We start from the raw sequence: 23683 nt of genomic DNA on the forward strand, positions 1-23683 counted from the left end.
TTCCATTATATGGCAATGTAACGGATTACTAGATTTAATTATAGCAGGATAATTAATGTCAAGGTATTGCCAGTTTGGACATAAATATCACCTTCAATATAACTATTCTCTACTTCTGTGATGCCTATGCTTGGAAAGACTAGTTTTTGATGAGAAATACCTTTATCATGGGGGAAGCAATGCCAAATAGAACATCTGATTTGCCAGCTGCCTCTGTCCTCCAGGAAGCATGCCTCCATCCTGGGTTTAGGCTGGCTCATGGCACCCCTGACCCTGATATGAGCCCCATCTCTTACACACCTAGGCACAGACCACCATACCTGGCCTTGCTCTGGCTGAACCAAGCACCTTAGGCAGAGGAATTTCTCAAGGGCTCTCTCTGGGACCCTTGGGAGGTTCCCAAGTCTCATTCCTTCATGACCTCCACTTACCTTCATTACAAGAGGTAAGAACAACCATGAGAAGTGAGGGACTCTCAGAAGCTATGTCAAGGCAGAAACAATGCAGCCAGCTCAGGGAGGGGATGCTACAGATCTTGTGGACCAAGAAGGCCTCACCTTGGGCCTCACAGGCCCTCTCCTTCAGCCACTCACAAACCTGGCTCTAGCTCTACCCTTAGACTGACTGCATTCTGTGCCTTGACAAAAGAAACATTGTTTCCCATCAGTTGCCTTCAAGCTACTCTCAAATGCGAGGACCATGAATATTCAGGCCACAAAGGCCAAAAACAGGATGCAGGGTCCCACCCTGGCCCGGCTCTCTCCCTAGATCCAGCCAGGACTTGGGAACAGACAAGTCCAGGCTCCCTTCTGGCTTGCCCGAACACTCATGCTAGAGCCCTGAGCTGCCACATAAGAAATTCTCCTACGCTAAGGCCCCCATGTTGTGAGGAAGCTCAAACTAGTGTATTCAGAGGGTCCATGTGAAGAAGGAGAGATGCCTTGCCAGCCTCCAGCTTCTCCTTCCCCTCACTCCCCCATTTCTGACACAGCCACTGTCTGACTGGAATAGCAGGACAGACTTCAATTCAAAATCATCCAGCTGAGCCCTTACCAAATTTCTGACCCAAGGAAAACATGAGAGATAACAACATGATTTTTGTTTTACGCCACTTAGTTTGCAGATGGTTCATCACACAGTAATAGATAACCAGAACAAAGATCCAACATCAGAGCCACTGTGGTGAACAAACAGTTCATGGATCCTTCTTCCAGTAGTCAAAATCAACTTCTACTTCTCATAGTGGCGCTGGTCCCCCCAGGAAACAGAGAAGGATGTTCCAACGTACTGGTGCTCCTGCTCAAACATCTCCCTGAAACATTTATGCACACCCCACAGTCTCAAGGCCTGGAATTCTCAGGCCCCATTAACCCCACACAGTAAGGATTCCTTGCCCATACCTCACTCCCACCCACTAATTAGGAATGTAATAATAAAAAAAAAAAAGCACCTTTGAGCACTCTGTGATTGAGCTGAGACCTCGTGTCTCCAAGGAAGACAAAGGTGGTACCAAAGGCTATAGTTCTGATGGGAAGCACAAACTGCACGGTCATTCACGTCAGCAGCAGCACCAGCATCATCGTTACTATCTTCGTAATCACCACCATCATCCTCACTATCACCACCACCATCATCATAATCATCACCACCACCATCATCACCACTGCCATCATCATCATCACCATCATCCCCACCATCACCTTCATCATCATTATCATCCCCATAACCACTATCAGATGCAGGAGCATCCCCACAGTACTACCAGGGACGTTTATGGAGCACTTACTACATACCAGGGACCATCCTAAGTACTGCAAATGCCCTATCTAGCCAAACTCTCATCACATTCTCATGGTGCTGTCCCACTACTGTCTCCACCTTAAAGATGAGAAGACAAAGCTTTACAGCACTCTTGTAACTTGCTCACAGCCACGATAAGGCCAGTGCTGGGATTCTAACCCCAAATGCACTAAAACTCCAAGGCCAGGCACACCTCAACTGCTCTGGCTCCTCTTCCCTCAAGCCCACTCCGTGGCTCCTCACCCTGAATTGCTTTAGAAAATTCCCACTGGAGAACCCAGGCCCCCAAATGTAACCCTGCAGTGCCTCAGTCTCTGCATCTGGAAAACGGGAGTGGTGACAACAGCCTGGCTCTGGGCAGAATGTCAGACCTCAGGGGCCCTGTGTCGTGGAAGGGGCAGGGGGCGTACTTACCAATCACCTGCTCTAGGCCAGGGAACACGGGGTGCTTCCCACACATTGTCTCATTTAAACGTCATCAAGCTCTGGGGGCAGGCAGGGATTAATTTCCCTATTTCACCAGTGACCCCAGATTTAAAGGGCTTCCCTGGTAGCTCAGCTGGTAAAGAATCCACCTGCAATGCGGGAGACCTGGATTTGACCCCTGGGTTGGGAAGATCCTCTGGAGAAGGGAACAGCTACCCACTCTAGTATTCTGGCCTGGAGAATTCCATGAACTGTATAGTCCATGGGGTCGCAAAGAGCCGGACACGACTCAGCAGCTTTCCCTTTCACTTTACAGATTTGGGACAACCCAGAGGGATGGGGTGGGGAGGGAGGTGGAAGCGGGGATTCAGGATGGGGGAACACATGTACACCTGTGGCTGATTCATGTCAACGTATGGCAAAAACCACCACAATATTGTAAAGTAATCAGCCTCCAATTAAAATAAATTAATTTAAAAAAAAAAAAGAGTGAGGCCAGCTGTGTAACTCCCAAGCCCTTATTCCTTCTGATGTCCCCACTGTGTCCCAAACTGGAGGAGGGTCATACCTTCCACTGGGAAAGGCCCCTCTGTCTGACCATGTTGAAGAAGCGGGGTCATTCTCTGTACATTCACTGAGAGGGATTAATGAACCCAGGGTGTGTTTGCTCTGCCTTCCCTGGGGCAGGCAGCCATTCTGGGCCTGGTTCCATCCTTATAGGAAGAGACACCAAACAACGGGAAGGGGACACACAGCTCCGGGGCAAAATTCTCCCTGCTCATCGTCTTCCTAGCTCTGGAGACCCTCTGGGTGCCAGGCTAGCTTATTCCACAGCTTCCCTTCTTTTGGAAGCTAAAACTAGCCAGACTTGAAAGGACACCTCCCCTCAAAGAAAGAAAAGGTTGTAAATTTTTTTTAATTGGCTGCTGAATTAAATGTGCAAACAGTGTCCCCCACTATGTAGAAAAAGTATTTTTCCCCACTTTTTATTTGCCTCTGAGGCTTCCCATTCTGCCTAGAGTATAGCCTCATCCCCTGATTGGAATGACCCCATGGGGTTTCACTACATGGAGAACCCAGTGGAAGTGGGACGGGGGAAGCAGGCAGAAAAAGGAAGGACCCAAGAGCACACTGCCGTCCACCCACCCCACCTCACACACATGCACACAAATATACAACAGCAGTTCAGATTTGTGTACCTATTGGCACAAGTGCAAACAAGCAGAGGCCGACAGGGGAGAGGCCTGCGCAGACTCAGGAGTAGCCCCGCCTGACTCTCATCAGGTGACTGAGGAAAGGTTAGTCGAGGTTGGGTTTGAAATCCCTGCTGAAGGATAGCGGAAAGATGTTTCTGCAAAGAGCATGTCCTCTCAGCCTTTCCAGAAGGAGAATCCTTGGAGCAGCAAGGCAGGCCCATATGCACACACATTAATAAAACGCAAAGCTCTTTAGATAGATTACTTGTTCCTTGCAGGAAGCAGACACAGTGGCTGCCAGAAGGCTACACTCACACTTGTGAATTTGCTTGGTAAGACATGGAACAGGGGCCTGTCTAATTCCCACACCAAGGGCCCACGCAAGGAGCCCCATTCCAGCTCCAGTGCCCCTGCAGTGGTCCCGGAGGCCACCCTGTGCTCGGATCCTGGACCCCTTCCCACATTCACCTCCCACCCCCCAACCCTTCACTTGGCTCACCCTGCACCAGCCACACCCTCCTCCCCACTGATCCTCCAGTGTGGGCCAAGTTCATTCCAGCCCCAGGACCTTTGCACATGTTTTCCAACTGCTGAAATTGCTCTTCAGTCAGATCTTGCTTAATGGCTTCCATCACATCCTTATCATCCTCCTTGGAAGCACCAGCTCTGATAAGTGCCACTAAAATAGTGTCCCAGCAAACCACTCTCTCTTTACCTTGCCTTACCTTTCTTCAGGGAGGTTATCACTAACAAATTACTTTGGGTTATTCATTGATTTTTTTTCAGTGTCTTCTCACTGCCTCCACTAGAATGTCAACTCTTTGAAGTCAGAGACCACGTGTGTCTCAGTCCTTCTGTGACCCCAGTATCTAGAATAGCCTGATGCATATTAGCTGATCGATTAACATCTAATCCATTTCAAGAAAAGCACACTGTTACCTGAAGAGGCACTACAGTCATAGAGGGTGCAGCATCCCAGCGGAGCCTGGTCTAAGCAGATCTCAGGCATTTACTGCCTTGAGCTATAGGCTCACTTTTCAGGTTTTTCTAAACATGTCTCACTTGCAGGAAGGGACCAACCTCACCTCTCAGTTGCCTTCCAGTGCTCAGATAGAACTGTGCAGAGTAGGAGCTCAGAGAGTCACCAAGTACATTAGCCAGGCTTTGAAGAAATTGACCAATTCCCAGTATCACATTCAGGAACCCCCAGGGCCCTGGAGAGCTACCACGCCCACAAACAGGCCCACAAACAGGACGCTGCCAGCTCTGGGATAAGCAACTAGCAGCAGTACTATGGAGTGATGTTAGGGGCCAAACCAATACCATGAACCTCTATCTAAAGAGTTGACCTCCATACACTTAATTAGCATTTAACATGGACTTTGAAAAATGATGGATAATAAACCCAAGGACTTCCTGCAAATACAAAGAAGGATCCTAAGGTCAGTCAGCAAAACATGGCACCAACCAGCAAGGGCAAGAAGAATAACAGATGTACAGAAAGTGGGGTACCTTGAGGATCCAGGGGGGGAAATAGGAACTCAGAAACACTGTGCTAAGGATGATCGTTGATTCTTGGTGAGAAAGTACTGGGAAAGAAGAGTGGGCTCACTTCACTCCATGCCCATATTTTAATATGCTGAAGTTGACAGTATATAAGCAACATCAGACATTGCCACTCAGCAGTCTGCATGTCTTATCAGCCCTGCCACAGGCAGAGTTGGCTAACAGAGAACTTAAAAATTTAGTAACTAGTTGCCAATGTTTAAGAATTAAGAGATTTCACAGTAAAGTCCAGATTTCTGCCTCCTCTTGAGACATAGAAATCAGCAGCTGTACCAGACCTTCACATGGGAAACTTATTGGAGCCTGAACATCCCCTCCAGGGCAAGAGGTGCCCACAGGTGCTACACTCTCTGCTCTTCTCACAGTCCACCTGCTCTACGCTTAGATATCCCTGCCTAGATGTTGTGGGCATTCAGGTCTGTGATTTGTGTTATACCTGGCCAGCATTCCAAATCACGACTTTAGCCATTCTTTGGATGGTATATGACTGAGATTGTAGGACCACCCTGGGCTATTGGGGTCAAGGGTGGAAGTGTCAGCGGCTCAGAGGAGCAGTATTATGACCAGTCTTCCAGAAGGATGGCTCCTCATTCATTGCACATCAGGATGCAAAGCTCCGGGAGCCGTGTAAGGAAGACCAGATGCAGGGTGCACCCTTTGGAAAGCAACATGTGACAGCATTATCCAAGAACAACTCCTGGGTTGCCTGGGTTGGATGGACCCACTTGGCTACTGCAGAGCCACAAGGAAGGAGTGGACACAGCACCCCTCCCCACATGCTGTAGTATGGAGTGATGTTAGGGGCCAAACCAATACCATGAACCTCTATCTAAAGAGTGGTGCTGTCTCCAGTCGGGGTCTCATAGTCAGGGACCCAATCTCTTGCTCAAAACTCTTTTGGAGTGTGAATTCTCTCTCCAGTTAAGCTTGGCCACTCTTTGGGGGCAGGGCCTATATCCTTCTCCCCCAAAGCACCCATTTGACTGCCCTCTGCGGGAAGGGGCCCATGGTATCTTGGTGGTGGCTGGCCCCCCGACAGGCTGCTGAAGGAATCGCTCTCATCCAAAGAGCAGAAAGCACCAGCGGCTCTCCCTACTTCCATCAACCCAGCAAGCAGCAGTCCTGAGAAGCCACAAGGGCTATGCAGCTGGGATGGGGCAGCAAGAGCCCAGATGGGAGGTGCCCTGTGTGCTCCCACCCTGCTCCTGGGCAGGATCTGCATGTGCCCAGCCAGCATCAGGAGCACTGAGGTGTCCTCTCCTCCTCCACACCCCCATGGACTCCAACATTCTCTCTAGCCAAGAACTGGGACAAGCATCCAGTCCTCAATTCCAGCTGAGCTGGCTGAGGACCCTGAGGGCTTTATCACTCTTTGCTAGCCCCATCTGCCATCATCTCTGGGTGTACCCTGCATCTGGTCTTCCCCACATGGCTCCCGGAGCTTTGCATCCTGATGTGGAGGGAATGAGGAGCCATCCTTCTGGCAGGCTGGTCATAAGCAGTGCTCCTCTGAGCCATTGACACTTCCACCCTTGACCCCAATGGCCCAGGTTGGTTCTACAGTCTCAGCCAAACACCATCCAAAGACACGGGGAAGGTATCATTATCCTAGTTAACAGACCAGTGAACAACTCAAAAAGAGGACATCAATTTTGAGCTGGGACCTCACTGAGTGTCTATTTGCTCCAAAGGCAATGCGCCTTCTTCTGTGCTATTAGAAGTCTTAGTCCCTGAAGACGCACCATCATGTCCCCAGTTGAGCATCTAAAAGCTTCCAAGAAGAGGGGACTAGATTGGGGTTGGAGGGAAGAGGAAAAAAGGGGGGGACACCCTCAGGTCTTCTGACCTGGCTCCTGTTACTGAAATTAACGTGCTTCTAGCCCTGAATCTCTCCTATGGTAGGAACCCAAAGCCTTCCCTCCCTGCCTGCCTATGTACTGAGGCTTTATGTATGGGGCTGAGGGATACACACAGTTATCTCCTAGTAAACATTTCCTTCAGTATCCTACTTGTATCTAGTTCTTTTCCCTCACACCTTCACACTCATCTCCCCCAGCATCTCCATTCTCCCTAATCTCCATGTCTCTAACCGTGGACCACAACCCTCATTCTTTGCTTTCTCCCTGACATCATTCATGGACGCAGATACCAAAGATGTGTGGGTAACACACCAGAGGAAGGGAGACACCATGCCACCTTGTACAGAAAACAGGTGAGAAATGGGTATGAGACACACCTGTTAATGGACCATCAACCATGCCCACGCCTCTCCTTCAGTCAACTGACCCAGCAGCAGGTCCCCATCAGAATCTCTGATGTCCACCACCAGCTCATTTCAAAATTTGGAGTGTCGACCTTGCCCAGAGTCATAGAAGATTTTGTTTTTCTCAGTGCCTCGTAGCTCTACATTTTCTCAGACTTGTCCATCTCCCCATTGACACACGAGTTACTGGGTGCCTTCTGGTGGCCAACCGTGTGCTGGACACTGCAAAAGGAAAAGTGGAGATCCATATCCCAGAATGTTCCCCACGCTTAATCCTTGGAGTAACCTTGTGAGTCAAGTATCATTAACTCCTTTGCACAGATAGGTAAGCGAAGCTCAGAAAGATGCCAGGACAGGAAATGGGACAGAAGCTGGACCAAGTCTGCTTGCAGAGCTCTTCTTTGTCCCGTTAACCACACTACAGAAGGGTTAAGTCAAACGCCCTCAGGCTGTCTGGTAACCAGAGGGTCTCTAGGAAGACACTCTTCCTGTTGCCAAGAAGAGAGGCACAGGCAGCCTGTCCAACCCCTCACACTCTCTGCAGATGTGTGGGCAGAGACAGGACCATGATGGGGAGGGAGGGAGCCCTCATTCCCCAGAGAACTCTCAGAGGCTATTCAGTCCACTTCTGGAACCCCACCCTAGCTGCTCCTCAATGGAGATTATCATCAAGTCCACCATTCGACATATTCTAGGAGGAGAATGGACTTCCCTTTGATCTGTCAGAGGCAGCAAGTCTCCTCCTTCTCCCAGTGGCATATAGCGGAAAAGAGCTGGGCTGTGAGTCAAGGAGCTCTGAATTCCCATCCCAGCTCTGTCACTCTATCTGTGGGAGCACCAGCAAATCCCTAAATCCCCGGGCTCCAGAGCATGGTGACAACCTTTCCTCTCTAGCATTGCTGAGAGGATTAGATGAGTCCATGGGTCTACATAAGCAAGCTTGATACAGACTTTTTTTTTTCTCTCCCATGGTTCCACACCCCCTGCCTCGCCACCCTGACCCCAAAGTCAAGCAAGGTCAAAACAAAGTTAGAGAAAGGGGGCACATGGCCCCTGTCACACACAGACCTGCCTCCTAGGAAGCCCATGTAGGAATGGTAGACAGTACAAAATGGCCCCAACTCACCTTCCTTTACTGTTTCCACTCCCTTCGCAACATGGCCTTGCAGCTCCCCCAAGAGGAGTTTTCCCCAAGGCTCCCTCCCCTGGCCCTTAAATCCAGGCTGACCTGCTGGCTTGCTTTGGCCAAGAGATCTCGGCAGAAGCCATGAGGCACTAGGTCTGAACCTAGACCTCCAGTAGCCCCGAGCACCTGCATTTGCTCTCTTGAAACTCTGCTGGTGCCCTGAAACACCAGCTGGCTAGCAACTGGTGATGAGGGACCCGGAGCCTGGTGCCACACTACCACAACTCACAGCCAGCCAACCACCATCTTAACCCGCCAACCCCAGCTCAACAGCCAGCTGACCACAGACGCACAAGCAAGCCCAGACAAGATCAGTCATGTCTGACCCTGGTCTGCTGACCAGGAGACTCGCGAGTATGAGCATTATTGTTTCAAGACCCTGAGCTGGAGGCTGGTTTGTTATGCTGCACCAGCTAACTGATAGACAGGCCTTCTCTTCTCCAAGCCGACTGGCAGCTTGAGCACAAAAAAGCAGATGACCAAGTTCCTGATGGCACCACGCGAGGGCTCCATAGGGTGGCATGGAGACGACGGCACCAGATGCAGGCTACACAGCATAGACAGCTTCTCTGAGATGAACCCACATGGAGTCACCTCGCCTCAACTCTGCCTCTCTAAACACCCCAGTCTTCCTCTGGCTTCCCGCAGGGCTAAGGAAATTCTGCCTCTTCCCCACTGGGCTCCCCACCCAGATGTTCAGCCAACAAAGGGCTGACTCACCACCTCAGGGGAGGCCTCCCCAGGCTCAGCACCCTGGGGGATCCAGGAGCAGAAAGGGTGATTGAGTCACTCCACTGCTTCAGGCTGTTTCCCTTTGTAAACGCCTATTTCTCAGGCCTGTCCCGTCCCCAGTCCCAAGGGCTACCTGCTAATAAGCCACAGAGACTCCTGCAGGGAGAAACTAACACTTGACTGGCTATTTAATGGCCCACAAAGGAAGAAAAGAACCCCAGGCGTCTCCAGCCCCGTTCTTCAGGCCTGAGATCCCTCTCTTCAACCCAGGAAGGAGCAGACAGCTGAGTAAGGCCTCCCTGAGTATCGGGAATGGGGTGGCGGATTCAACATGTAACTTGAAATAGAAACAGCACTCAAACAGAAAACAAACTCAAGAGCGTCCAGCATCATTCAAGCATTTCCCTGGATGAGGGTTTGGATGGCCCTTTGAAATGTAAAAACCAAACATTAAATTCTTTCAAACAGTCTCTTACTCAGGTGCTCCTGCTTGGCCTGAACGTTAAGATTGTGTTTACTCAGTCCACTGGGTAACTGAGCATCTAGAGATTATTTGCTTGGAACAGAAGTCAGGGCTCCAGGGAGTGCACCCTGCATCCATGCCTTTGAAAACAATCATTCATGGGCCCGAAAAGGCCAGTAAGAGAGACGAATATGTCTCCGCTCCTGCTCTCATGTGCTCTCAGGTTTCCTGGGAAGAGAGCTACAAAAAGGCTCGCAGCCTGGCGGCGGGGGGCAGGGGGTGGCCTGTGGGCCCTGGGGGCCACGCAAGGGTACCCAGGATGCCGCAGGTCCTTGCAGGCCCGTGACGGCTTTCCCAGCATGCACAGGCTTAGGAAGGATGAGAGGAGTGTGGGGACAGGGAAGGAAGGGGACAGTGGACAGGACACAGGCCCTGGTGGGACAGCTCTCTGCCCTTCCCTGTCTTGGCCAAGCCAAGAATTCCAGCTGTTCTGAACATCACTGAGCTCCAAACCTGCCAGGATCTCTCTACCAAATCTCTCTTCCTCCTGAGCTCATTTCTAAGAATTTCTAAGAAAAAAAAAAGGAATTTCTCAGACTCATTGCACTTTTTTTACAGTATGAAGGCTTTAAAATCCGTAAACAGTGGGATATAATTAAATGCAAATGCGGGGCCACATTTAAAAATTAATCTTCTATAAATTAATTAGTAATTTTAAACATTCTGATAAATGATACTTAAATGGCACAGAATTATCCTAGCTCTGAGTGATAAAGTCATCTGCTGAAGATTTACCATGTTGGAGTGAGAAATATTTGCATATATCATGTGGGACAACAGAACGCTGCGATTATTTAATTTACCTTTGCTATGAATGTATTAAAAAGTGCCATCTTTATATTCAAATTGTGGGAGCAAACTCACTCATTGCAACAAACCCTGAGAAGCAATTGATTCGAAGCCAGACATTAACCCTGACTGTGCATCTCAGTTCAGTTCAGTTCAGTCACTCAGTCATGTCTGAGTGCAGCACGTCAGGCTTCCCTGTCCATCACCAACTCCCAGAGCTTGCTCAAACTCATGTCCATCAAGTCGGTGATGCCATCCAACCATCTTATCCTCTGTCATCCCCTTTTCTTCCTGCCTTCAATCTTTCCCAGCTAGACTGTGCTTCGAGTAAAGATTAAACTGGCCTCCGGCCACACTTGTTGCCTGGGAAGCCAGTCCTGTGCTGGGTGGGGAGGGATATTGGAAGTGGTGCTGTCTACCTTTGTCCCTTCACATTCACCTCCTTCTCCCAGCCTGGGAGAAAGACAATCACCACTTCCAGAGCCATGGGGAGCTGTCCCACCAACAGGCTATTCCCCTCGCTGTCCTTTCTCCCGTCCTTCTGGCTGCAGAGACTACAGAGATCATGCTAACAGCAAAGGCAAATGCCATCAGCTGCAACGTCACTGAGTGCAACTGTTTATCTCCCAGCATTTCAATGCCTTCCCCAGACTGCTCTGCCATCAGCAAGGCCTTTCAGGATGTGTCTGTGTGTGTGTGCGCATGCGTATATGCACAGGTCAGTGCCTCTTGCACTGTGCTAGTCTGAGGGTCTGCTCGTACCAGTGTATGTGGCTGGTTGGCTATTATCACTCTATCAGCCTGTGTCCGTGTGTGTGTGTGTGTGTGTATGTGTGTGTGTGTGTGTCTAGTCATCCAACCTGTCTGCACTGTTGCTTATTGCCAGGACTCTCCTGATCCACTCACCTCCCTGCCCACCACTCTTTCCTGGGGTACCACGTGCCACCCACAGGTACAGTCTACCCCACTCGCTGACCAAGGAACCAAGATCAGGCCAAGGCAGGGTTCTGAAGCAAACTTAAGCCTTCCCGAAAGCAGAAGTTTTAAGATCAAAGCCCTTGCTGATGAGCTGGCCAAGGACTTGAGGACCAGCCCAAAACAGGCAGCTGAGGCACATAAAAAAAACACAGCTTTCCATTGAAGGTAAGAAATATAAAATATCCATTCATTCATTCATTCCCTCAACAGCCACTGTGGGTCAAATCTTGTGCTGCTCTTGGAAGATAAAACAGTGGACACATTCCATCCCTGCCCTTGAGGAGTGGGAAGAACAGGCCCCACGGAGCTGGATGGTGCTTGGATGGCAGGGCGTGGACAGGGTACAGTGCCTGCCTCGCGAACTGTGAGCAAGCAGCGGCAATTCTTCTCCATAAATGCTTAAGAGAGCTTAATTTTTCTACTTTTCCCAGTAAAACAAAAGAGACGGGGAGGGAGAGGAGAGAAAGAAAGAGGATACAGAAGGAAAGAGGGAGCCCCCGTACAGTTACAAACAGAAGCAGAGAAACGACGGATGACAGCTGGAAGGACAAAGTCCTGGAGTCACCCACACACACCCAGAGGAGGCCCTGGTGGACAGGAGCCCTGAGGTGCCCCCTCTCAGTCACCAAAGCACATGCCCAGCAGGACCACTGCCACAATGTAGCCACAATGTGTGAGCTATGGCAGGTCTCCAGGAAAAGGTACCACCACTGTGTTCCCAGCTAGTACTTGATATGGTTCCTGGTCCATAGCAGACACCCAGTCTGTACTGGATGGATGGATGGTTGTGTGGATAGATGGACAGATGGATGGAAGGACTCACGGATGCATGGACAGGTGGACGGACAGATGGACACACGGATACTGACACATGGATGGATAGAATCTCCTCCAAGAAGATGAGATGAAGCCCAGGGCCAAAATGGACTGTGGACTGGAGTGCTCTGCATCAAACCTGACCTGGAGAAGAAATAACAGTAAGACATTCATATCCCCCAACAGAACAGGGACTAAGGTTATAGAGGCCCCTACAGACTACTGACCTTGAAAACCCTGGAAAGGACCCCAAGAACAAACCAGTCCTGAAGTTTGGATTTCCCACCCCTGGACTAGGGAGTCCCTTCCTGTTGCCATCTCAGCCTCAGCCTCATCACTCCCTGCCCAACACACCCACTGCTGCAACCACACCACACATGTGATCCTGAAGACACTGGGGCTCTCCAGACCCCTGTCTCCAGCCCCACCTTGACCATGAAGCCAATGAAATTTCATTCCTAGAGATCCAGATCCAGTGTCACTTACTCCAGGGAGGCCCTGGCCCCCTGACCACTCCACTTCTCCTGGACCAGAAGGCATAGCTCCAACCTCAGTGCTCTCACAGATCCTGGTCACAGCTCTGCTTTTTATAGGTAAAGGGAGCTGTTAACACCTCTGTCCTCCCCACCAAGCTGGGGGACCCATGAGGGCAGAGACAGTTGCTTGAGCACCCACCGCAGAACCTGGCCTGGAAAAGGGAATGTTAACCAATTCCAGTATTCTTGCCTGGAGAACTCCATGGACAGAAGAGCCTGGCGGGCTACAATCCACGGGGTTGCAAAGAATCAGACATGACTGAGTGACTAACACATACAGAACTTGGCCGAGCACTCAGACTCATTAAATGCTAGACAAATGGAAGAAGGAACTCCTTTCCTAAACATAAGTCTGCAATAGAAAGAAAGCAATATACAAAAAATTAATAGGTCCAGGATCATGGAATTATTACGCCTTTGTATATAAACTAAATGTGCTCTTTTAACTCCTAATTAACTCCTTATTCCAGGCATTTTCAAACATTTTACACTGTGAAACATACATTTTAATAAGTACACAAACTGAACTTAAACTACAAAAGCTCACTGAAGGACATTAAGGAAAGCTTTAAAAAATGAAGAAACACATGTTACTGAATAAGAAGTATTGTAAAGTTACTATTTCTCCCAAAATTAATCTATAAATCCAATACAACTCTAATCAAAATACCACTTTGAGGGATTTCACAAATGAATGAAATGAAAGCTATTAAAATATTTCATCTGTTTGTGAAACAGAGAGAGACAAAGAAGGAACTTCTGAGCAGAGGGGAGGGCTCCAGCGGCCAGGAACAAGATCCCTACCCTCAGCCCCTCTCAGCTGTCACCTTGATTACTTCAGGACTGCCACAGCCTTCCCTGGCTGGTGGTTTGGGCTGACAGGTTACATTGACTATAGCACCAGAGATTGCTGTCACCATCCTCCAGAATCCCTGCTTAGCAGGCAATGGTCCAGAGAAGAACTGAGGCTCCCAAGGAGTCCAACTCAGTCCCAATTAGGGATGATTGGAAAGTGCCACCTCCACTCACTAAGGGAGCCCCAGTGCTGAGGCCACAGAAAGCTTCCCTCCATGGCCTGTATCCTCACTGCCCACCCAGGGTAGCCTCACAGGGGTCTCCAGGTCTGGAACTGGGAGGCCAGAGTTCTGTCAGCCCTGAGTCCAGTCTCCCCAAGGCGATCCTTTTAAAGATAATGCACTGATGCGGTAATTGTTAAAGACTGATTTTTTAAAAAAAAGATCTCAGAGGAGATAATGTGGATACAGCACTGAGAGATAAAAGCCGAGGGAAACAAGATGTGTGTGTGCCTAGTCATGTCTGACTCTTTGTGGCCCGGCCCCCTGGACTGCACCCCACCAGGCTCCTCCGTCCATGGCATTTTTCAGGCGAATACTGGAGTGGGTTGCCATGCCCTCTTTCAGGGCATCTTCCTGACCCAGGGATCCAACCCATGTCTCCGGTCTCCTGCACTGCAGGCAGATTCTTTACCACTCAAGCCATCAGGGCCTGTTACATGAGCCCACAGGGCCCCACAAGCAGACCCCAGTGCCTTGGCCTGCAACACTTCACTTGACTCACCCACCCCCAAGGCTAGATTCACCAAGCTCACAAACCCTGGTCAAGGTAGCCCCTTGAAAAGTGGGATCACAGATGGGCCAGCAACGCATGGGCTCCCAGGCCAAACTCCTCGCAGGGACTGAGTGTGCCTGGACGCTGGACAGGGAAGTGGCTCCCGGCATAGCACATGAACAGCCTGGCAGGTTCCGGACAGCCATGTCCATGTCATGTAGAATTTGACCTTTATGACAGTGAAAGTGCGAGTCCACCCCACAGATTCACATGTAGCAAAATGTGAAAGAGTCAAGCAGAACCCTGTTCTCCCTTACTGCCAGCAGCCAGGCTATTTGAGCAGGGAAAGGAAGGAGTTACAATTGGGCGGGCCACATCACCCACCCCCACTGTAACTGGTCCACACCTGATTGTCTGATAACAACACATCATCAACAGTGTGGGGGTGGTGAGGCCATTTACTTCCCCACACCAACGTTTTATCTTTTGTAAAATTCAGGACATGCCCTGGCAGTGGGCCACCCTTGTGGACATCCACTGTCCTTGTCACCACAAAGAAGAGGCTGGCTTACTCTGCTTGAAAAGCCCAAGCAATGCCTGGGAGCAGTGAATAAAGGTTTTGTTCCAGGATTGGCATCGTCAAGTCTCTCTTAAGGGACCTGATAAGCTAGCCAGCCATTCAGGTCACATTCACCTCCACAGTCCAGATTCTTTCCCCTACCACACTTAGGAGATGCACTAAAATTCTTTGAGCATAAGCATCCTCAAAACTTTCACCAGACCCGGACAGAGGCAACTGAATTATACCTTCCCACATGAAACCAGCACAGCCGTGTTTTACCCAATACAATAATTTCTATGCTTGTATTTTCCATATGGGCAGACCTCTGAGATAGTGTGGATTCGGTTCCAGATCACCCCAATAAAGCAAATAGTGCAATAAAGTGAGTCACACAAATTTTTTTTCCTCATATATATAAAAGTTATGTTTACACCATACTGTAGTCTATTGTATGCAATAGCATTCTGTCTAAAAACACAATGTATATACTCTAATTAAAAGATACTTCATTGCTAAAAGATACTATCATCTCACAGTGCAGGATTGCCCCAAACCTTCAATTGGTAAAAAACACAATATCTGGGAAGCGTAATGAGGCGAGATGTGCCTATAGTCAAACACAGCAACATGGCATATAGGGGCTTCGGAGTGGGTCAGTCTGGACTTGAGTCCTGTTTAAACACTGGTAGCTGCTTGCATGACTTTAAGCAAGTCATTTAACTTCTTCAGCTCCAGTTGCCTCATTTTCAAAGTGTGAGGATTAGAGATGGCACACAAAAGGCCAGGCTGTGGTGGGCACCCAGGAAATGATGGCAATCCCTCCTCCTGATAGCAGGTATATGGGACCAGAGACCAAGATTCTGAGGGGCTGGAGCTGGAGGCCATGAAGCCCAGGTGCTGTCCTACCCCCACTGACTCCTGCCATCTCTCCCTCCTTGTCATTCTTGCCCAATATTAAGAGCAGCCACTCTCCGGACAACCCCAGCTCTGCACACCCAGCAAAGTAAAGGCTTTGCAAACAAGGTCTGGGGGATCAAGAAGGCAATCGGACAAAGCCAAGTCATGTGCATCCAACCCTGCAGGAGTTTGCATGATTAACCACTTGGAAATAGTATCATTAGGCCCGTCTTGGTTCTGTGGTAAATCCTTGTAGGGCTTAGAAAGAGAGTGGGGAGCTGAATTCCTCTGGAAGGAAAATGATGAATGTGAACAGTGTATGAGTACTGATGCTTCTTGAGAAGCCCTGTGCCCGTCACCCCCTCCATCCCTACTTTCTGATAAAGACACTGAAGTTACAGGGGTGAAACAAATCACTCAGGGTCACACAAAGAGTCAGAGGGGGGAGTTGGACTTGACTCCAAAGTCGCTTACCTCCAAAACCAATGTTTTTCCTACTTGCAAGCAGGGAGAAGAGGCAAGGGATTGGTGAGAAGAGGGAGGGGTGGAGCCTGATGCCACTAGCAGACACCAGCCCAGAGCAGACTCCGAGAGTGGACAGAATTCAGCAAGGGGAAAAGCTTTCCTAGGAGCAGACGCTGGCCAGGACACTGGTAGGAACATTCTGAGAAAGCCTCGAACACATTAGTGCCGCTAATCCTCGCCTGCCCATGACTGGCCTGAGTCACTTCATACAGGGAAATGTGTTCTGGTGAAAAGGCCGAACGCTGCCCAGACCTCACAGTCTGGCTGACCACCAGCGTGATCCAGGGCCTGATTAGCCCAAAGCAGCATGGCGGCCGGCCAACTGCATGAAATTAAGCATTCCCGAATTTTAAGTTCTCCAGCAGTGGGCTTCGTGCTGGCTCCTGATGCATGAGGTAGCATTTTGAGTAATAATTAATTAGAGGGGAAAGCAGAAGAAGCGAGCAAGGGACATCAAGTGGAATTAGTATAATTCTGCCATTCACTTCATTTTACATTCAATCAGAGAGGGCCAACAAAGTGACTGGGGTTAGAAAGAAAGCTACAGGAAGCATTCAGCAGTACCCTGATTCCTTCAGTCCACTGCTGCTGCTAGCCTGCGGCCCTGAAACCCACCCAGGACAGAGAGGCAGGAGTCCAACTCCAGACTGTCACTTCTTTGCCTTTAGATCACCAGGTCCCACCAATCAATTGGCTCACAGGGTATTTCTAGTTATCTGTTCACAAACACTTGCGGGCCCTGTTTTCATCAGAAGGTCCTAACCCCTCAGAGAGGTGTTTAGAAAAAAAAAAATCATTGATTATCCCAGGCACCAAAAAAATAAGCACATGTGCAAGCATATGCAAACGACACCTCCTCCAGGTGTGAACACATCCCCAAGAAGAGCAGCCCACCTCTGCAGAGAGCTGGAAATCTGTTTTATCCCTAGAGGCTTATGCCTGTCAACAAAGAGAGGAAACTTAAAAGGAAACAATCAGCAACAAACAAAGGCCTGAGTTTTGCCACAGAAATCCCTGGCAGTGACTTATAAGCAGGCTTCCCACTAGCTGCCCCAAGCCTCTCAGCATCTGGGCAGGCATTGCATCACTTGTCAGGGACCAGTTGGGAGCCAAGTTGTGCTGGGGTCTCCCCGCTTTGGGGTATGAGCTGTGGGCCCAGCATCCAGGGGTTCCCATATCCCTTTCAGCCGTGCCCGAGCAGACAGCACCTGCAGCCCACCTGAGTCACCCCGCAGGAAGCCCTGGGCAGAGCTCCTGGGGCCCCGGGCCCCATCACATACCTCGTTGATGAAGGAGTGCGCCCCCTGCGGGCTCAGCAGCAGGATGGCACGGCGTAGCGTGTCTCGATAGCGGTTCAGTTCCTCCGTCTTCATCGTGGTGAAGAGGCTGGTGAACACGTGGCTAATGTTCTTGTCCACCTTTTGTAAAGAGACGTCAAGGCCCAGCCTCGAAGCCTGGTCCAAAAAGCTTTGGAGCCCGCGGATATCTGAGCAGTGGAGAAGAGGAGGGGGAGAGAACCATCTTTAAGCAGGAAAAGACCTTGGAGTGTGTCTAACAGCAGAGCTACCCCCCATACAAGCCTTGCACAAGGACTCAAGTCTGCCTCCATGGACCAATGACCAAAGGAATGCAGGACATCTATTTGGTGCCAACATCCTGTACCAGCATCCAGCCCCAGGGTAAGTATCTCCCACCGCAGGGAGCACTTCCTGCCATCAAACAGGTTCTGGGGCCAAAAAGTGTCCTGCATGAGAAATTCCTTTTCTCTCCCTATTTTTTTCATCCAACAGGAGTGAAAGTTCTGGCAGTTCTGTCCTGGTTGCTATATGTGGTGGTGGTCCCTAACCCTCGACCCCAATCCCTCCACCTGGCTCTGCTCCCCAGGACTGTGACTCCTTGACCCTCAGTGAGGAGTTAAGTCCACTGACTGACCTGGCCTTGCGTGGTTCCAATCTCAGTCCCTGCCCCAATCTTATAATTGAACACCCTGTACCCTCACACCCTAGCCCTGAGGTCTGGAGCTCTATCTTGTTCCAGGGACTTGATTTTCCTAGATGAACTCTCCCCATCCACTCTTTTTCCAGCTGAAGTGACTGCCCCCCAAATCCAGTGAGAACTGCACATCCTGACTGGATCAGGGGTGAGCAGGTAGTCCAGGACGGTCCTGGACTGGGCACCATCCTGGCATTTTGGTGGAGCATCTGGGAGACAGGTCTGCTCTTTCCCCTGTGGTCACCAAGAGGGCAGAATGAAAGCCCAGGGCAGGAGGGGAGCATGAGAAGCTGGAATAAATCACCAGGGAGCAGAGGTCCAGAAGGAGCTTGGGGCCCAGCTATGTCGCTCATTGGTGAAAACTTACTCTTGTGATGGCCAGGGCTGCTGAATATTTTTTAATTAGGACCAAATCTCTCAGCAGCAGCCCTGCATGAGCATCTGACTTCTCCAACAGGTGATATGCCCAAAAATGGACGCAGCAAGCAGGTCCGAGAGTAGGGTACAGTCCTGCTGATGTCATTTAAGCCTCTGCATCCATCTGTGAAGCCTGCTTCTCCTGGACCTTTCAGTTCATGAGCCAAAGAACACCCTTTTCCACCTGAGCCAACTTGATCTGGATTTCTGTCACTTGCAGCCCAGAGTCTCAGTTCATAGACCACTTTTTCAAGCCTGGGATGTTTCCTTCATCTGGTCCATATCTGCATCCCAGCTCCCAAAGGCAGGCCCTGCCCATGAGCCACCTCCTCCAGAGGACACTCTGGGCCAGCCTGAATCACACAAACTGTCCTCTTCCAGCACCTGGGCTGTCCATGGGCTTCCCTAAGCACACCCTGGCCCAGCCAGTCACCCAAATTCAAAGTGTACAGTGTTAATTCAACCCAACTATTTTTCCAACCAATCTTTCTTTTGCAAACTTTCACTTCATGCCTATTCCACAAATTTTCTTGAATTCTACATGTGCCAGGCATCATGCAAGCTGTATCATGCAAGCAGAGGTCTCTTCACTGCCCATCTTGCCAAGAGGTCAGGCTCAATAGTACATCTAGTCCTAGCTGGATATGACAAAAATGGCCATGGAAAACCAAGTACAGTGACAGGCAGGAGACCACAGCACCATGGCAGTCCTAACTGGGGTTCTGGGGGGAAGGCACACAGGGTTCCTATTTCTCATCATGAGGGGAAGCCCTGGAATAGGTCTGAGCAGCTGCTGCAGGTTCAGATGCTTACAATTTAGTACAGTTCCTTAACACTTGGGCAAACCATCCATCTAGTTTGTGCCTCAGTGTTTTCGTCTGTAAACTGGGAATGAAAGTCCCTGACTATCATTTTCATAGGACTGTGAGGAACCACAGTTCATGAAGTTACCACCTGCTTGTATCTCAGGGGCCTGACTCTGGGAGGCACAGAGAGCCGACCTCCTAATGGTCCATCGGAGGGCACAGCAGTCCCCAAATGAGAGCCCCAGAGATCGCAAATGTTTGACTGACATTCAAGCTCATGTGTCCTAGTCCAGCCATGACCTCAGCCAGCATTGTCCCTCATCAGCCTGGGCCCTGGAGCACAAACCTGTGCCCAGAGATGCCTGCCTGACAAAGCACGAGGGTCTCAGGGTGCCTCTGCCCGCTGAATCAGACAGGAAGAGGTACCAGGCAGCAGGATGGGCTTCTGCCCCAAGCCCCTGAACTCCCCCAAAGGTGACCAATGGAGGACCACACAGTGGCTTACATTTGCCCCAGCTCCAGGGGCTCCCAACACACAGGCTCCAGACTGTCAATACCCCTTGGACCCCCAGAGAGACTATGCAGTCCCCATCAACCTGTTTGGGGCCCTAGAGATCTGTCGCCTTAGAAAGAAAAGTGTGAAGAGGTTCTTCAGAGCTTCTTCACCCATCAGAGGCAGTGGCAGGACAAATGGGCAGAGATGGCTCAAGAAATGCAACACCCAACTTGAAAAATTCAGGGCCAGTATCAACCCTGGCCCCTCCCTCTCCTGAGCACATGGCACAATTCACACCTGCTAAGGGTAAGCTTGTGAATATCTCAGTACCCCTCAAACACCCATGCTCAAATCAGCAGTGGCCTCCCGTGCCAGGCACGCAACAGCTTGTGCCCAAATGATCCATGATGTTCCCCCCTCAATCTGGGCTGTTACTAGCCACCTGTAGCTATTTAAATTTAAACTTAATTTCATTAAAATTAAATAAAATCACACGTTCAGTTCCTTGGCGACACTAGCCACATTTTAAATACTCAATGGCCACATCTGGATGGTGGTTACCATATTGAATAGCACAAATATAGACCATATGTGACGGGTCATCTCAGAAAGTTCCAGTGCAGGTCTGTCTGAAAAACTGTCTTTTAACCAATGCAGTGTAAACAATGGTCCAAACATAGGAGATAAGCTGCATTCAGGCCTCCCTATTACCATGCTTCTTGCCCTGTCACTTTGAAAACCCTTCCAGCCCCTACACTCAACCACATGACCTGCTTTGACTCATAAGACCACGTTACTTGGTACAAGCAGAGGTTAGAGTAAGTGGGCATTTCTGTTTCCACTCTCAGACTCTGCCACCATCAGGAGAAGAGCCCTCTGCTAGCCTCCAGAGGGATGCAGACACATGTGGAGAAGGATCAGGTGGACCAGGCAACTACCCCGGGCTACATGTCAGCTGAATTCAGATGCTCCAGTGAGACCAGAAGAGTCGGACACAACTGAGTGACTGAACTGAACTAAACTGAGAGAGACCACAGCAAAACTGCCTATAGTTTTGATCTATAGGTTGATCTATAGATTGATCTATAGACTCACACACACATACAAACACACACACTCACAAATACACACAGCCACTAATTCCAGGGATGGTCTGCTTCTCAGCAATAACTAACTGATAAACCAAGTTCATCAGATGCATCTTATCTAATACGCCTTATGAAAAGTTCACTGGAAGAGCAAGGCCTGTATCTTGAAAAGTCACCCCACACACAGCTTCCCCACACAGGAGACTGAGTGTGAGCTAGTCCTGGGAGGACACTGGCAGCTTCTGAAGCCCTGTCCCTTCACCTGGACACCTACAGTCCTCACTGCCCATGGCCTTGGCTCTGACCCAGATCTGAGCATAGCTGATGGGACTCGCATGAAGGTAGTATTCTGAGATCCACCATCTACCAGCTCCCACTCCACTTCTGGTACCTTTCAAGGCCACTGCAAGTCTTTAAAGTGGCAGAGACCAGCCACGTCTGCAGAGCCATGCTTTACATGAGCATATATGCAATGAGGGCTCCAGCACGGCTGTGTGTACGCCCACAGGTCCATGAGTCTGGTAGGGGTCCAGGATCCTCATGCATCGTGCCAGCATAACCAGTTCTCACAAGCTGGGCGAGAAGTCCCCTCCAGTCTCTTCCCTGAGGTCCCCCTGTCGAAATCATCTCAGCTCACAAGACTGCTTCATTTCCTCAGGGAATAGGAGGTGCCATGTGGGGTAGCAACTGTCTTGGGACCCACAGGTACACACAGAGGCATGCACACCCAGAGAACACAGCCCACAGCGCTCCTGCACGCAGCCCCTCAGCTGCTGTGCTTCTGCCTTCTGTCTGGGCAGCCCCTGACGGAGCCGAGCCATCAGGGAGAGTTTAAGCTCCCTGTCAGCGGCTGGCTCCTCATACCTGGCATAAGTGATGCAGGTTGAAGGCAGCGCTCCCACGGGACCGCAGCCCCTGGCTACAGCTGCCTGCTCCCACTAGGCTGAAAAGGTCAGCTCTCAGCCTCTGAAGGTCTTATTCAGCTGCACTTGGGAAGGTGACTGGGGGCAGAATGACAGTTAAGAGCATAAGCAAACTTTGCCGCCTACCTGCTGTTCCCCAGGAATGGGGCTAAGGAAGTCTGCTTCTCCAACAGAAGTCCGTTCCTCCCTGTAAGACTGAGTTTGTAATGCCACCTTACCCCCATCCCCAAAGAAAGTCAGCTGCCCACTGCTGCTCCCCCAAAAGGGAGAATTCTCCAAGAAGTTAGATAAGGGGAGAGAAGGGGCTGCTCTCAGGGTAGCAGAATGACCATCCCAGGAGCCCTCTGGAGGTCTGGACCTTGACCCTACAGAGGTCTGGACCTTGACCCAGGCCCTTCCACTGGGACCTCTCTCTGCAGACTGACCAGCCCAGTCCCCCGTCACTGGTGCAGCTCCTCCAACCAGACCCATCTCCACTAGCGAGGGAGATGATGGGGCCACAAGGGCCTCATGTCAGCCCCAGAAAGAGCAGGAGAAGGCAAACGGCTAACAGCTCTCCAAGGTGGCTGGGCGGGGGAAGAACCATGAACAAGGGCATTCTCATCATCCACAGGGATGACAGGGAGAGGCTCCCAGGACAGGCACCCTGCTCCCCAGAGAAAGGAAGCAATTTAGGGAACAGAGGCAAGTGCATTCCTGTGAGGAATTCGATGTGAGCACCCCAGGATGGACCTCAGCTGCACTGGCCTACCCTCAAGGGACCTGGTCCCCAGAAGTCCATCCAATGCAAGTCATCCTATTGACATTCATTCATCCCTTCTTCCCTCTAACATTCACAGAGAGCTTTCTCTGTGTTGATCCCTCTCCTAGGGGCTGGGGCACAAGAATGAACGAGCCCATGGTCATCCTGCTGGCAAAGGACTTACATTTCAGGGTCTGGAGGACAGACTGGAAACAAACAACATGTCAAGTAGATAATTTCCAACAGTGGTGCAAGCGCTGAAGAAAGTAGAGATCGGGCTTCAGGAAACTGCTGGGAGAGTCAAGGTGGGAGGCAGCCCTGGAAACTTCCAGGGGAAGAACACTCCTGACGGAAGAGACAGCACGTGGAAAGCTCCAGAATGAAGCATGTGGGACAAAATGAAGAAGGACCTTGCTCACCCCATGATAGGGATTGGGCATAGGGAGGACTGGAACTGTGGAGTCGCCAGGGAAGGAAGCTGGAGTCTCTGCCGCCAGCAGGGGAGGAGGTGAGCACAGAGCCAGAGCCCTGGGCCTCCCCTGCCCCATCCCTCCTCCCCTGCCCCATCCCTCCTCCCCTCCATAGACCAGCTTCCAAATGCTGGGCCCAGAATGCAGGCAACCACCAGCACGTCCCAACACTCACCTCTCTGCCCACCACCACCCATACCACAGTGCTCTAAAGCTCTTGCGAAAGCCATCAAGAAACAGCAGCCCTTCTCTCTCTTCATTTTCCATGGGTCCTCCAGAACAACCAGCCTGTGACCACCTGACCTTGAAGCCCTCTCTCTTCTCTCTGGGCCTCCAGACACTCTCGGACTCCTTCTGCTCCTTCCTCTTTCTCAGTCCCCTTCCC

General features: G+C 50.5%; 1 protein-coding gene across 3 annotated transcripts in view; it reads right to left on the minus strand.

Annotated features, from left to right (window-relative positions):
- Window positions 1-23683, minus strand: part of GRID1 (glutamate ionotropic receptor delta type subunit 1) — a 680463-nt gene that overhangs the window by 455802 nt on the left and 200978 nt on the right. For all 3 annotated transcript variants that reach the window (XM_043925576.1, XM_043925575.1, XM_043925577.1), the window contains exon 4: window positions 17645-17850. In XM_043925576.1, the coding sequence (XP_043781511.1) occupies window positions 17645-17850 (206 nt within the window). The remainder of the gene's footprint in view (window positions 1-17644; window positions 17851-23683) is intronic.

This window comes from Cervus elaphus, chromosome 15, assembly GCF_910594005.1.
Source record: "Cervus elaphus chromosome 15, mCerEla1.1, whole genome shotgun sequence".
Lineage (NCBI taxonomy): Eukaryota > Metazoa > Chordata > Mammalia > Artiodactyla > Cervidae > Cervus > Cervus elaphus.